The sequence below is a fragment of the Oncorhynchus mykiss genome, unplaced genomic scaffold, assembly GCF_013265735.2.
Source record: "Oncorhynchus mykiss isolate Arlee unplaced genomic scaffold, USDA_OmykA_1.1 un_scaffold_219, whole genome shotgun sequence".
Classification (NCBI taxonomy): domain Eukaryota; kingdom Metazoa; phylum Chordata; class Actinopteri; order Salmoniformes; family Salmonidae; genus Oncorhynchus; species Oncorhynchus mykiss.
This window is the reverse complement of record NW_023493688.1, coordinates 174,413-187,500: the sequence shown is the minus strand read 5'-3', so window position 1 is coordinate 187,500 and position 13,088 is coordinate 174,413. Positions and strand designations below refer to the sequence as shown.

The 13,088-nt window shown below is 49.4% G+C and overlaps 1 protein-coding gene across 1 annotated transcript in view; it reads left to right on the top strand.

The window, feature by feature from the left end:
• LOC110487223 (polycystin-1-like) overlaps positions 1-13,088 on the top strand; it is a 133,268-nt gene that overhangs the window by 84,011 nt on the left and 36,169 nt on the right. Inside the window, 7 exon segments of the mRNA XM_036973073.1 lie at positions 809-961; positions 4,438-4,578; positions 7,909-8,203; positions 9,951-10,167; positions 10,285-10,444; positions 11,431-11,583; positions 12,610-12,754. Coding sequence (XP_036828968.1) covers positions 809-961; positions 4,438-4,578; positions 7,909-8,203; positions 9,951-10,167; positions 10,285-10,444; positions 11,431-11,583; positions 12,610-12,754 — 1,264 coding nt within the window.

Below are 13,088 nucleotides of genomic sequence, written 5' to 3'. Positions count from 1 at the left end.
AGATGAGGTGGAGGAAGAGGAGAACAAGATGAGGTGGAGGGAAGTAGAACAAGATGAGAGACAACATGAGGAGGGGGTGGGAGAGAGAGGAAGAGATGGAGAGGGAGGGGAGGGAGAGAGAGGACGAGATGGAGAGGGAGGGAAGGGAGAGGGAGGACAAGATGGAGAGGGAGGGGAGGGGAGGGAGGGGAGAGAGAGAGAGAGAGGGAGGGAGAGAGAGAGGAAGAGATGGAGAGGGAGGGGAGGGAAAGAGAGGAAGAGATGGGGTGAGAGAGGAAGAGGGGGAGGGATGAGAGAGATGGAGAGGGAGGGGAGGGAAAGAGAGGAAGAGATGGGGTGAGAGAGAGAGGAAGAGGGGGAGGGATGAGAGAGATGGAGAGGGAGGGGAGGGAAAGAGAGGAAGAGATGGGGTGAGAGAGAGAGGAAGAGGGGGAGGGATGAGAGAGATGGAGAGGGAGGGGAGGGAAAGAGAGGAAGAGATGGAGAGGGAGGGGAGGGAGAGAGAGGAAGAGATGGAGAGGGAGGGGAGGGAGAGAGAGGAAGAGATGGAGAGGGAGGGGAGGGAGAGAGTGGAAGAGATGGAGAGGGAGGGGAGGGAGAGAGAGGGGGAGGGAGGAGAGAGATGGAGATAATAAGTGGTCCAAACTGCACCACTAACAGAGACTGAAGAGGAGATAGAGTCATGTCCTTGAACCAACATTCCCCTCACCTTGGAAACCTGGAACCAATAATAATGTTGGATGAACGTCAGACACATACAATCACTTATTAATCAGATTATCATAGTTCTCTCCCTCCCTCCTCCCAGGGGCCATCGTACTGTTCCAGTCTGAACTTTGGTCTGGGGTCCAGTGGTCCTGTCCTGGGTATCCCTGGCTCTGAGCTCCAGGCAGATGTAGAGTACACCTTCAGACTGACGGTCCGCAAGGAGGGAATGGCCCCAGAGTCTACTACACAGACCGTGAGTACACACACACACACACACACACACACACACACACACACACACACACACACACACACACACACACACACACACACACACACACACACACACACACACACACACACACACACACACACACACAGGCCCTGAGTACACACACCTGCACAGACACACAGCCCGTGAGTACACACAGACAGACAGACCCTGAGTACACACACACAGACAGACAGACCCTGAGTACACACACAAAGACAGACCCTGAGTACACACACACACACAGACAGACCGTGAGTACACACACACAGACAGACTGTGAATACACACAGACAGACAGACTGTGAGTACACACACACACACACAGGCAGACAGACCGTGAGTACACACACACACACAGACCCTGAGTACACACACACATAGACAGACCGTAAATACACACACACACACACACAGACAGACAGACTGTGAGTACACACACACACACACACACACACACACACACACACACACACACACACACACACAGAGACAGACAGACCGTGAGTACACACACACACACAGACACACAGACAGACAGACCGTGAGTACACACACACAGACAGACCTTGAGTACACACACACAGACAGACAGACCATGAGTACACACACACACAGACAGACCGTGAGTACACACACACAGACAGACTGTGAGTACACACACACAGACAGACCGTGAGTACACACACACAGACAGACCGTGAGTACACACACACAGACAGACCGTGAGTACACACACAGACAGACCGTGAGTACACACACACAGACAGACCGTGAGTACACACACACAGACAGACCGTGAGTACACACACACAGACAGACCGTGAGTACACACACACACAGACAGACCCTGAGTACACAGACAGACAGATGAAATGTTTACCATACTATTCAGAACTCTGTTGTCTGCATCTCTACATTGGTCTTTGTCGTCCATTTGTTTCATTAGAATATGTCAGTATTTAGATTTGTTAGTGTTTGATGACTGGTATTGTTTATGCAGCAGACAGATGTTCAGCCAACACAGACTTGATGAAAAGGTTGTTGTTGCTTGTGATCCGATTCCCATAGCGACCACATTAGCATATTACCCATCACCATTAGCCAGGCGGTGTGCTACGGAGCAGAGCTCCTTACAGGCTGTTTCTCAGGCCTGTTCAGTCTGAAAGAACACCGTAAACACATGTGATTGTAGTTCCACTCTCTCGCTGCTACTAACTGCTGCCTGACAGCTGACCAGGCTGTGTGTCATGGTCCCTAACCCACTGAGTTGGACGTGTAAAGGGTTATGGTAAGAGGCTTGAGGTTCGGTTACAGGGGAAAGGGAAGGGGGAAACCTAGTCAGTTGTACAACTGAATGTATTCAACTGAAATGTGTCTTCAGCATTTAACCCCAACCCCTCTGAATCAGAGAGAGAGGGCTGGTTAGGGGGGGGGGGTAAAGGAGGAGGGGGGTTGAGAGAGAGAGAGAGGGCTGGTTAGGGTAAGGGAAAGAGGGTGTGGGTGGGGGGGTGGGGGGGTAAAGGAGGAGGGGGGTTGAGAGAGAGGGCTGGTTAGGGTAAGGGAAAGAGGGTGGGGTGTGGGGGGGGGGGGGGGGGGTAAAGGAGGAGGGGGGTTGAGAGAGAGAGAAGGGTTAATGTTAGGTTTAAGGTAGGGACGTCCCAACAATCCCAGATAGCACTGACCTATGGCGCGATTGTAGTAAGTAGAGATTGTCTAGATCAAATCAACCTGAATCTAGCCTGGGTATCCGTCTGTTTTGTGCTAACGTTCCATGGCTCGTCTAGCTTGCTCTGCCAAACATTGGCACACGACACAGACTACAAGGTGGAATGTTAGCACGAAACAGGTCTGTGGATTTCAGGCTAACTTGGATGTTCCAATGGAGAGTAAAGCAGGACAGAGTGGAGCCCTGGAGAGGAAGGGAGTGTATGTCTCGGTAGAATGAAACACACCCTTCGTCTCAGAGGAGTAAATCATGATTATCATCATTATTTTAATGAAAAGGTCACAGGGAACGGGGACTTGCTCTGGTATATGTTTTGGGAGAGTTAACTGTCATTTGCTAGTCTGTAAACCAACCTACTGGCATGCTAGTCTGTCCCCCCTCCCTCTCGCTCCCCCTCGCTCTTTCTCTCAACCCCCCTCCCTCTCTCTCCCCCCTCGCTCTTTCTCTCAACCCCCCTCCCTCTCTCTCCCCCTCGCTCTTTCTCTCAACCCCCCTCCCTCTCTCTCCCCCCTCGCTCTTTCTCTCAACCCCCCTCCCTCTCTCTTTCTCTCAACCCCCCTCCCTCTCTCTCCCCCCTCACTCTTTCTCTCAACCCCCCTCCCTCTCTCTTTCTCTCAACCCCCCTCCCTCTCTCTCCCCCCTCGCTCTTTCTCTCAACCCCCCTCCCTCTCTCTTTCTCTCAACCCCCTTTCCTCTCTCTCCCCCCTCTCTCTTTCTCTCAACACCCCTGCCTCTCTCTTTCTCTCAACCCCCCTCCCTCTCTCTCCTCCTCTCCCTCTCTTTCTCTGAACCCCCTCTCTCTCTCTCTCTCTCTCTCTCTCTCTCTCTCTCTCTCTCTCTCTCTCTCTCTCTCTCTCTCTCTCTCTCTCTCTCTCTCTCTCTCTCTCTCTCTCTCTCTCTCTCTCTCTCTCTCTCTCTCTCTCTCTCTCTCTCTCTCTCTCTCTCTCTCTCTCTCTCTCTCTCTGCTACTGTTATGTTAGATGGAAGGTAGAGTAGAGTGCTGCTGTGTGAAATGCATTCAGTGATTTAGGTCATATAAGTGGACTAACGATGAAGCAATCTTCTCTTCTCTCTGAATGGTCGTATCCCCATGGTGGAACAGTGTGTGTATAGTGTGTCTCTCCCAGGTGCTGGTCCAGAGTGGTCGTATCCCCATGGTGGAACAGTGTGTGTATAGTGTGTCTCTCCCAGGTGCTGGTCCAGAGTGGTCGTATCCCCATGGTGGAACAGTGTGTGTATAGTGTGTCTCTCCCAGGTGCTGGTCCAGAGTGGTCGTATACCCATGGTGGAACAGTGTGTGTATAGTGTGTCTCTCCCAGGTGCTGGTCCAGAGTGGTCGTATCCCCATGGTGTAACAGTGTGTCTCTCCCAGGTGCTGGTCCTGGGAGAGACACACTGTTACACCATGGGAAGCAATCTTCTCTTCTCTCTGAATGGTCGTATCCCCATGGTGGAACAGTGTGTGTATAGTGTGTCTCTCCCAGGTGCTGGTCCAGAGTGGTCGTATCCCCATGGTGGAACAGTGTGTGTATAGTGTGTCTCTCCCAGGTGCTGGTCCAGAGTGGTCGTATCCCCATGGTGGAACAGTGTGTGTATAGTGTGTCTCTCCCAGGTGCTGGTCCAGAGTGGTCGTATACCCATGGTGGAACAGTGTGTGTATAGTGTGTCTCTCCCAGGTGCTGGTCCAGAGTGGTCGTATCCCCATGGTGTAACAGTGTGTCTCTCCCAGGTGCTGGTCCAGAGTGGTCGTATCCCCATGGTCTACCTGGAGTGTGTCTCTTGTAAGGCCCGGTCCATCTTCGAGGTCAGTCAGAACTCCTATGTCTACCTGGCTGGAACCTGCACCAACTGTCACCACTTCCACCGCGGGGTAAGACTTGAAAGTGTGTGACTCACCTCTGACCCTGTGCCTTTGTATTACTTAACCACTCTGAGTCTATCAGTGTTCCCTTGTCTCAGTAAGATGAGGTCAGTGTTCCCCTATCTCAGTAAGATGAGGTCAGTGTTCCCCTGTCTCAGTAAGATGAGGTCAGTGTTCCCCTGTCTCAGTAAGATGAGGTCAGTGTTCCCCTGTCTCAGTAAGATGAGGTCAGTGTTCCCTTGTCTCAGTAAGATGAGGTCAGTGTTCCCCTGTCTCAGTAAGATGAGGTCAGTGTTCCCTTGTCTCAGTAAGATGAGGTCAGTGTTCCCTTGTCTCAGTAAGATGAGGTCAGTGTTCCCCTGTCTCAGTAACATAAGGTCAGTGTTCCCCTGTCTTAGTAAGATGAGGTCAGTGTTCGCCTGTCTCAGTAAGATGAGGTCAGTGTTCCCCTGTCTCAGTAAGATGAGGTCAGTGTTCCCCTGTCTCAGTAAGATGAGGTCAGTGTTCCCCTGTCTCAGTAAGATGAGGTCAGTGTTCCCCTGTCTCAGTAAGATGAGGTCAGTGTTCCCCTGTCTCAGTAAGATGAGGTCAGTGTTCCCCTATCTCAGTAAGATGAGGTCAGTGTTCCCCTGTCTCAGTGAGATGAGGTCAGTGTTCCCCTGTCTCAGTAAGATGAGGTCAGTGTTCCCCTGTCTCAGTAAGATGAGGTCAGTGTTCCCCTGTCTGAGTAAGATGAGGTCAGTGTTCCCCTGTCTCAGTAAGATGAAGTCAGTGTTCCCCTGTCTCAGTAAGATGAGGTCAGTGTTCCCCTGTCTCAGTAAGATGAGGTCAGTGTTCCCCTGTCTCAGTAAGATGAGGTCAGTGTTCCCCTGTCTCAGTAAGATGAGGTCAGTGTTCCCCTGTCTCAGTAAGATGAGGTCAGTGTTCCCCTGTCTCAGTAAGATGAGGTCAGTGTTCCCCTGTCTCGGTAAGATGAGGTCAGTGTTCCCCTGTCTCGGTAAGATGAGGTCAGTGTTCCCCTGTCTCAGTAAGGTGAGGTCAGTGTTCCCCTGTCTCAGTAAGGTGAGGTCAGTGTTCCCCTGTCGCAGTAAGATGAGGTCAGTGTTCCCCTGTCTCAGTAACATGAGGTCAGTGTTCCCCTGTCTCAGTAAGATGAGGTCAGTGTTCCCCTGTCTCAGTAAGATGAGGTCAGTGTTCCCCTGTCTCAGTAACATGAGGTCAGTGTTCGCCTGTCTCAGTAACATGAGGTCAGTGTTCCCCTGTCTCAGTAAGATGAGGTCAGTGTTCCCCTGTCTCCGTAAGATGAGGTCAGTGTTCCCCTGTCTCAGTAAGATGAGGTCAGTGTTCCCCTGTCTGAGTAAGATGAGGTCAGTGTTCCCCTGTCTCAGTAAGATGAGGTCAGTGTTCCCCTGTCTGAGTAAGATGAGGTCAGTGTTCCCCTGTCTCAGTAAGATGAGGTCAGTGTTCCCCTGTCTCAGTAAGATGAGGTCAGTGTTCCCCTGTCTCCGTAAGATGAGGTCAGTGTTCCCCTGTCTCAGTAAGATGAGGTCAGTGTTCCCCTGTCTCAGTAACATGAGGTCAGTGTTCCCCTGTCTCAGTAAGATGAGGTCAGTGTTCCCCTGTCTCAGTAAGACGAGGTCAGTGTTCCCCTGTCTCAGTAAGATGAGGTCAGTGTCCCCCTGTCTCAGTAAGATGAGGTCAGTGTTCCCCTGTCTGAGTAAGATGAGGTCAGTGTTCCCCTGTCTCAGTAAGATGAGGTCAGTGTTCCCCTGTCTCACTAAGATGAGGTCAGTGTTCCCCTGTCTCAGTAAGATGAGGTCAGTGTTCCCCTGTCTCAGTAAGATGAGGTCAGTGTTCCCCTGTCTCAGTAAGATGAGGTCAGTGTTCCCCTGTCTCAGTAAGATGAGGTCAGTGTTCCCCTGTCTGAGTAAGATGAGGTCAGTGTTCCCCTGTCTCAGTAAGATGAGGTCAGTGTTCCCCTGTCTCAGTAAGATGAGGTCAGTGTTCCCCTGTCTCAGTAAGATGAGGTCAGTGTTCCCCTGTCTCAGTAAGATGAGGTCAGTGTTCCCCTGTCTCCGTAAGATGAGGTCAGTGTTCCCCTGTCTCAGTAAGATGAGGTCAGTGTTCCCCTGTCTCAGTAACATGAGGTCAGTGTTCCCCTGTCTCAGTAAGATGAGGTCAGTGTTCCCCTGTCTCAGTAAGACGAGGTCAGTGTTCCCCTGTCTCAGTAAGATGAGGTCAGTGTCCCCCTGTCTCAGTAAGATGAGGTCAGTGTTCCCCTGTCTGAGTAAGATGAGGTCAGTGTTCCCCTGTCTCAGTAAGATGAGGTCAGTGTTCCCCTGTCTCACTAAGATGAGGTCAGTGTTCCCCTGTCTCAGTAAGATGAGGTCAGTGTTCCCCTGTCTCAGTAAGATGAGGTCAGTGTCCCCCTGTCTCAGTAAGATGAGGTCAGTGTTCCCCTGTCTGAGTAAGATGAGGTCAGTGTTCCCCTGTCTCAGTAAGATGAGGTCAGTGTTCCCCTGTCTCACTAAGATGAGGTCAGTGTTCCCCTGTCTCAGTAAGATGAGGTCAGTGTTCCCCTGTCTCAGTAAGATGAGGTCAGTGTTCCCCTGTCTCAGTAAGATGAGGTCAGTGTTCCCCTGTCTCAGTAAGATGAGGTCAGTGTTCCCCTGTCTCAGTAAGATGAGGTCAGTGTTCCCCTGTCTCAGTAAGATGAGGTCAGTGTTCCCCTGTCTCAGTAAGATGAGGTCAGTGTTCCCCTGTCTCAGTAAGATGAGGTCAGTGTTCCCCTGTCTCAGTAAGATGAGGTCAGTGTTCCCCTGTCTCAGTAAGATGAGGTCAGTGTTCCCCTGTCTCAGTAAGATGAGGTCAGTGTTCCCCTGTCTCAGTAAGATGAGGTCAGTGTTCCCCTGTCTCAGTAAGATGAGGTCAGTGTCAGATTGGAGTTGTAATATAATTACTGTAAAACAACGTGTTCAGTATGACCTGACCTCTCCTCTCTGACAACAGTTTAGACTGGAACTATCAACAGTAAAATACCTTTCACTTCTCTCTTTCTATCTATCTCTCTATCTCCCTCTCCCTCTCCCTCTCTCTCCTCTCCTCTCCTCTCCTCTCCTCTCCTCTCCTCTCCTCTCCTCTCCTCTCCTCTCCTAGCGTCTTCGTAACTAGACCCTGGTCCTGGACTCCAGCAGACATTAATTCTCTCTCCTCCCCCGTAGCGTAACTAGACCCTGGTCCTGGACTGCAGCAGACATTAATTCTCTCTCCTCCCCCGTAGCGTAACTAGACCCTGGTCCTGGACTGCAGCAGACATTAATTCTCTCTCCTCCCCCGTAGCATTGGACGGCAGTCACCCTTCGTAACGAGACCCTGGTCCTGGACTCCAGCAGCACAACAACCGGACGTGACAGTATGAACCTGGTTCTCCGCCAGGGCTTCCTGCAAGACGGAGACTCCTACGTCTTCACCCTCCATGTAACCGACGGCAACATGGACCGCGAGGGCGTGGCGTCCATCACGCTACAGCCCAACATGCCCCCGGCGGGCGGGGACTGTGACCTGCGAGTGGGGGGAGGAGGAGAGGGGGGACCAATCAGAACACTGGTGGACAGGGTGTACTTCAACTGTTCAGGTAGACACAGTCTATTCTACTCTACTAAATTCTACTCTATTCTACTCTACTACATTCTACTATATTCTACTCTACTACAATCTACTCTACTCTATTCTCCTATACTCTGTACTCTACTCTACTATACTCTACTATATTATACTCGACTATATTCTACTATAATCTACTATGTTCTACTATACTCTATTCTCCCATGCTCTTTATTCTACTCAATTCTACTCTACTCTATACTCCGTACTCTACTCTATTCTCCTATACTCTATTCTACTATACTCTACTCTATTCTGCTATACTCTACTATATTCTACTCTACTATATTCTACTATAATCTACTCTATTTTACTATACTCTACTCTATTCTGCTATACTCTACTATATTCTACTCTACTAAATTCTACTATAATCTACTCTATTTTACTATACTCTACTCTATTCTACTATGCTCTGTACTCTACTCTATTATACTATACTCTATTCCACTATACTCTACTCTTTTTTACTATACTCTAACCTATTCTCCTATACTCTACTCTATTCTACTCTATTCTCCTATACTCTACTCTATTCTACAATACTCTACTATATTATAATATACTCTACTCTATTCTCCTCTACTCTATTTTCCTCTACTCTATTCTACTCTATTCTACTATAATCTACTCTATTCTCATATCCTCTATTCTACTCTACTCTACTCTATTCTACTCTACTCTATTCTCCTATACGCTATTCTCCTATACTCTACTCTTTTCTCCTATACTCTATTCTACTATACTCTACTCTTTTCTACTATACTCTATTCTACTATACTACAGTCTACTCTACTCTATTATCGTATATTCTACTCTATTCTCCTATACTCTCCTCTATTCTACTATACTCTACTCTATTCTACTATAATCTACGCTAATCTCCTGTACTCTACTCTATTCTACTCTACTCTATTCTACTCTACTCTACTCTATTCTCCTATACGCTATTCTCCTATACTCTACTCTTTTCTACTATATTCTATTCTACTATACTCTACTCTTTTCTACTATACTCTATTCTATTCTATTCTCCTATACTCTACTCTATTCTACTATACTCTACTCTATTATCCTATACTCTACTCTATTCTCCTATACTCTACTCTATTATCATAAACTCTATTCTACTATACGCTACTATATTCTCCTATACTCTACTCTATTCTCCTATACTCTACTCTTTTCTACTATACTCTATTATACGATACTCTATTCTACTCTATTCTACTCTATTCTACTGTACTCTATTCTGTTATATTCTACTATATTCTATTCTACTATACTCTACTCTACTCTTTCTACTCTACTCTATTCTCCTCTACTCTATTCTGTTATATTCTACTCTATTCTACTCTATTCTACTGTACTCTATTCTGTTATATTCTACTCTACTATACTCTACTCAATTATACTCTATTCTACTCTACTCTATTCTGTTATATTCTACTCTATTCTACTCTATTCTACTGTACTCTATTCTGTTATATTCTACTCTACTCTACTATACTCTACTCTTTTCTACTCTATTCTACTGTACTCTATTCTGTTATATTCTACTCTACTCTACTCTACTCTACTATACTTTTTTCTACTGTACTCTATTCTGTTCTACTCTACTATACTCTACTCGACATCTTTCTCTCCTCCCTCCTCTCTCGTCTCTCCTCCTGAAGTCTTGAGTGTGACTGAGTGACTCAGTCCTCTCCCTCCTCTAGGTTACAGTGACCTGGGCGTGTCAGAGACCCCTCTCCTGTATAGCCTGTTGGTGACTCGCTGCAGTGACATGCACTGTGAGGAGTTCTGTGTGTATAAAGGGACCAGTCCAGAGCACTCTGCCTTCCTGCCCCCCGGGTTCAGATCAGGTCGATACAGGGTGTCAGCATCCATTACTGTAGAAGACCACCAGGGGGCAGCAATCACCGCTCTCAACAAGTAAGGGCCATTATGAGGCATTGGGCACACACTGTGAAGATGAATTTATGCATGTGTGTGGGTTCTTATCATGTGTGTGTGTCTGTGCGTATGTTTTGTTATTGTGTGTGTCCCTAGGTCTGTGGAGGTGGTTCTTCCAGACAGTCCTCCAGGCTACAGCAGCCTGCCCCACTGGCTCAGTGAGCTGACCTCCACCACACTCAGACAGCTACTGAAACAGGGAGACTCACAGAGGGTCAGAGAGCTGTCCCTGGCCCTGATCACTGTTCTCAATGAGGTAGGATACACTCCTATCCCTCTATCTATCTATCTATCTATCTATCTATCTATCTATCTATCTGTCTATCTCTCTCTCTCCCCTATATGTCTGTTTATCTCTCTCTCCCCTATATGTCTGTCTATCTCTCTCTCTCCCCTATATGTCTGTCTCTCTCTCTCTCCCCTATATGTCTGTTTATCTCTCTCTCCCCCTATATGTCTGTCTCTCTCTCCCCTATATGTCTGTCTCTCTCTCTCTCCCCGATATGTCTGTCTCTCTCTCTCTCCCCTATATGTCTGTCTATCTCTCTCTCTCCCCTATATATATGTCTGTCTCTCTCTCTCTCCCCGATATGTCTGTCTCTCTCTCTCTCCCCCTGTACCCATCAGTCAAGCTAATGTGTTCAGCCAGTGAGGCAGAAACCCTCAGTCAGGAGAGAGAGAGTGATTTCCCATGGTGTTGTCTATGAATAGCGACCACCTGTTAACTACCCCTCTCCTTTCCTCCCTCCTCCCATCGTCTCCTCTCTCTCTCCCCATCTTCTCCTCTCTCTCCCCATCTTCTCCTCTCTCTCTCCCTCGTCTCCTCTCTCTTTTCCCCTCTTCTCCTCTCTCTTTCCCCATCTTCTCCTCTCTCTCCCTCGTCTCCTCTCTCTCTCCCCCTCTTCTCCTCTCTCTCTCCCCATCTTCTCCTCTCTCCCTCGTCTCCTCTCTCTCTCTCCCTCGTCTCCTCTCTCTCTTGCCATCTTCTCCTCTCTCTCTCCCCCTCGTCTCCTCTCTCTCTCCCCCTCGTCTCTTCTCTCTCTCCCCCTCGTCTCCTCTCTCTCTCCCCTCGTCTCCTCTTCTACTTTCTCTTTTCTCATTTACTTCTCCTCCTCTTCTCCTCCTCTTCTCCTCCCACTCCTCTCTCTCTCCTCCTTTCTCATCACATAATTAAATATATATATATATATATATATATAGTGTTTTTCATTATTTGCTCTGTTTACCCCTGTCCTCTCCCAGTATGAGCAGACCCGTGAGTCACCGATAGTATCCAGGGCGGAGCGCGGTTACCGGGTCATCGTGCGTAGTGACATCACCAGAGCTCTCACGGCCCTCGACCTGACTACAGTTAACGACATACAGCAGACCTCGGCTGCCCTGGCACAATGCACGGTGAGACACACACACACACAGTGAAGTACCCTGCCCTGGCACAATGCACGGTGAGACACACACACACACACAGTGAAGTACCCTGCCCTGACACAATGCACGGTGAGACACACACACACACACACACTATGAAGTACCCTGCCCTGGCACAATGCACGGTGAGACACACACACACACACACACACACACACACTATGAAGTACCCTGCCCTGGCACAATGCACGGTGAGACACACACACACACACACACACACTATGAAGTACCCTGCCCTGGCCCAATGCACGGTGAGACACACACACACACACACACACACACACACACAATGAAGTACCCTGCCCTGACACAATGCACGGTGAGACACACACACACACACACACACGGTGAAGTACCCTGCCCTGACAGAGGGGCATGGAGGGAGGGTAGAGGGGCAGAGAGGGTAGAGGAGCAGGGAGGGAGGGAGGGTCTGTGGCAGGGTGTGAGGGTAGAGGGGCAGGCAGGGAGGGTAGAGGGGCAGGGAGGGTAGAGGGGCAGGGAGGGAGGGTAGAGGGGCAGGGAGGGAGGGTAGAGTGGCAGGCAGGGAGGGTAGAGGGGCAGCGAGGGAGGGTAGAGGGGCAGGGAGAGTAGAGGGGCATGGAGGGAGGGTAGAGGGTCAGGGAGGGTAGAGGGGCAGGGAGGGAGGGTCTTTGGCATTGTGGGAGGGTAGAGGGGCAGGGAGGGAGGGTAGAGGGGCAGGGAGGGAGGGTAGAGGGTCAGGGTGATAGGGAGTGAGGGCCAGGGTGAGAGGGAGGGGCAGGGTGAGAGGGGGAGGAATGGAGGAAGGGAGTGGCAGAGTGAGAGGGAGGGAGGGAGGGAGGGAGGGAGGGAGGGAGGGAGGGAGGGAGGGAGGGAGGGAGAAAGAGAGAAGGTTCAATCAATTAAACACCTCAATATTTATATCTCCTCTCTGTGTTATTGATTATTGGAAAGTTTGTGTTCTAGGAAACTAAAGTATTGACGTGTGTGTGTGTGTGTGTGTGTGTGTGTCAGGCGGTGAGTCGTGAGTTTATCTGTGAGGAGTGTCAGAACAGCACGCTGAATAAGCTGGAGTTAATGTTGGACATCCTGGAGACAGACACCAAGCAGGGAACAGTCACACCTACTGAGATAGCAGACAACATCCTCAACATCATGGGTGAGCACACACACACACACACACACACACACACACACACACACACACACACACACACACACACACATACACACATACACACACACACACACACACATACACACACACACACACACACACACAGTTGAATGTTCTTCCACTACCATAACCACAAATCTTCTTCAGAAAATGTCACTATTTTAGTTAAGACTCCAAGACTTTTTCCAAGACTCTACAGAACGCTTCCTCTCTCCTCCTTCTCCCTTCCCCTCTCTCCTCTCCCTCCCAACCACTCCTCCCGTTCCTCTCTCCTCTCCCTCCCAACCACTCCTCCCGTTCCTCTCTCCTCCTTCTC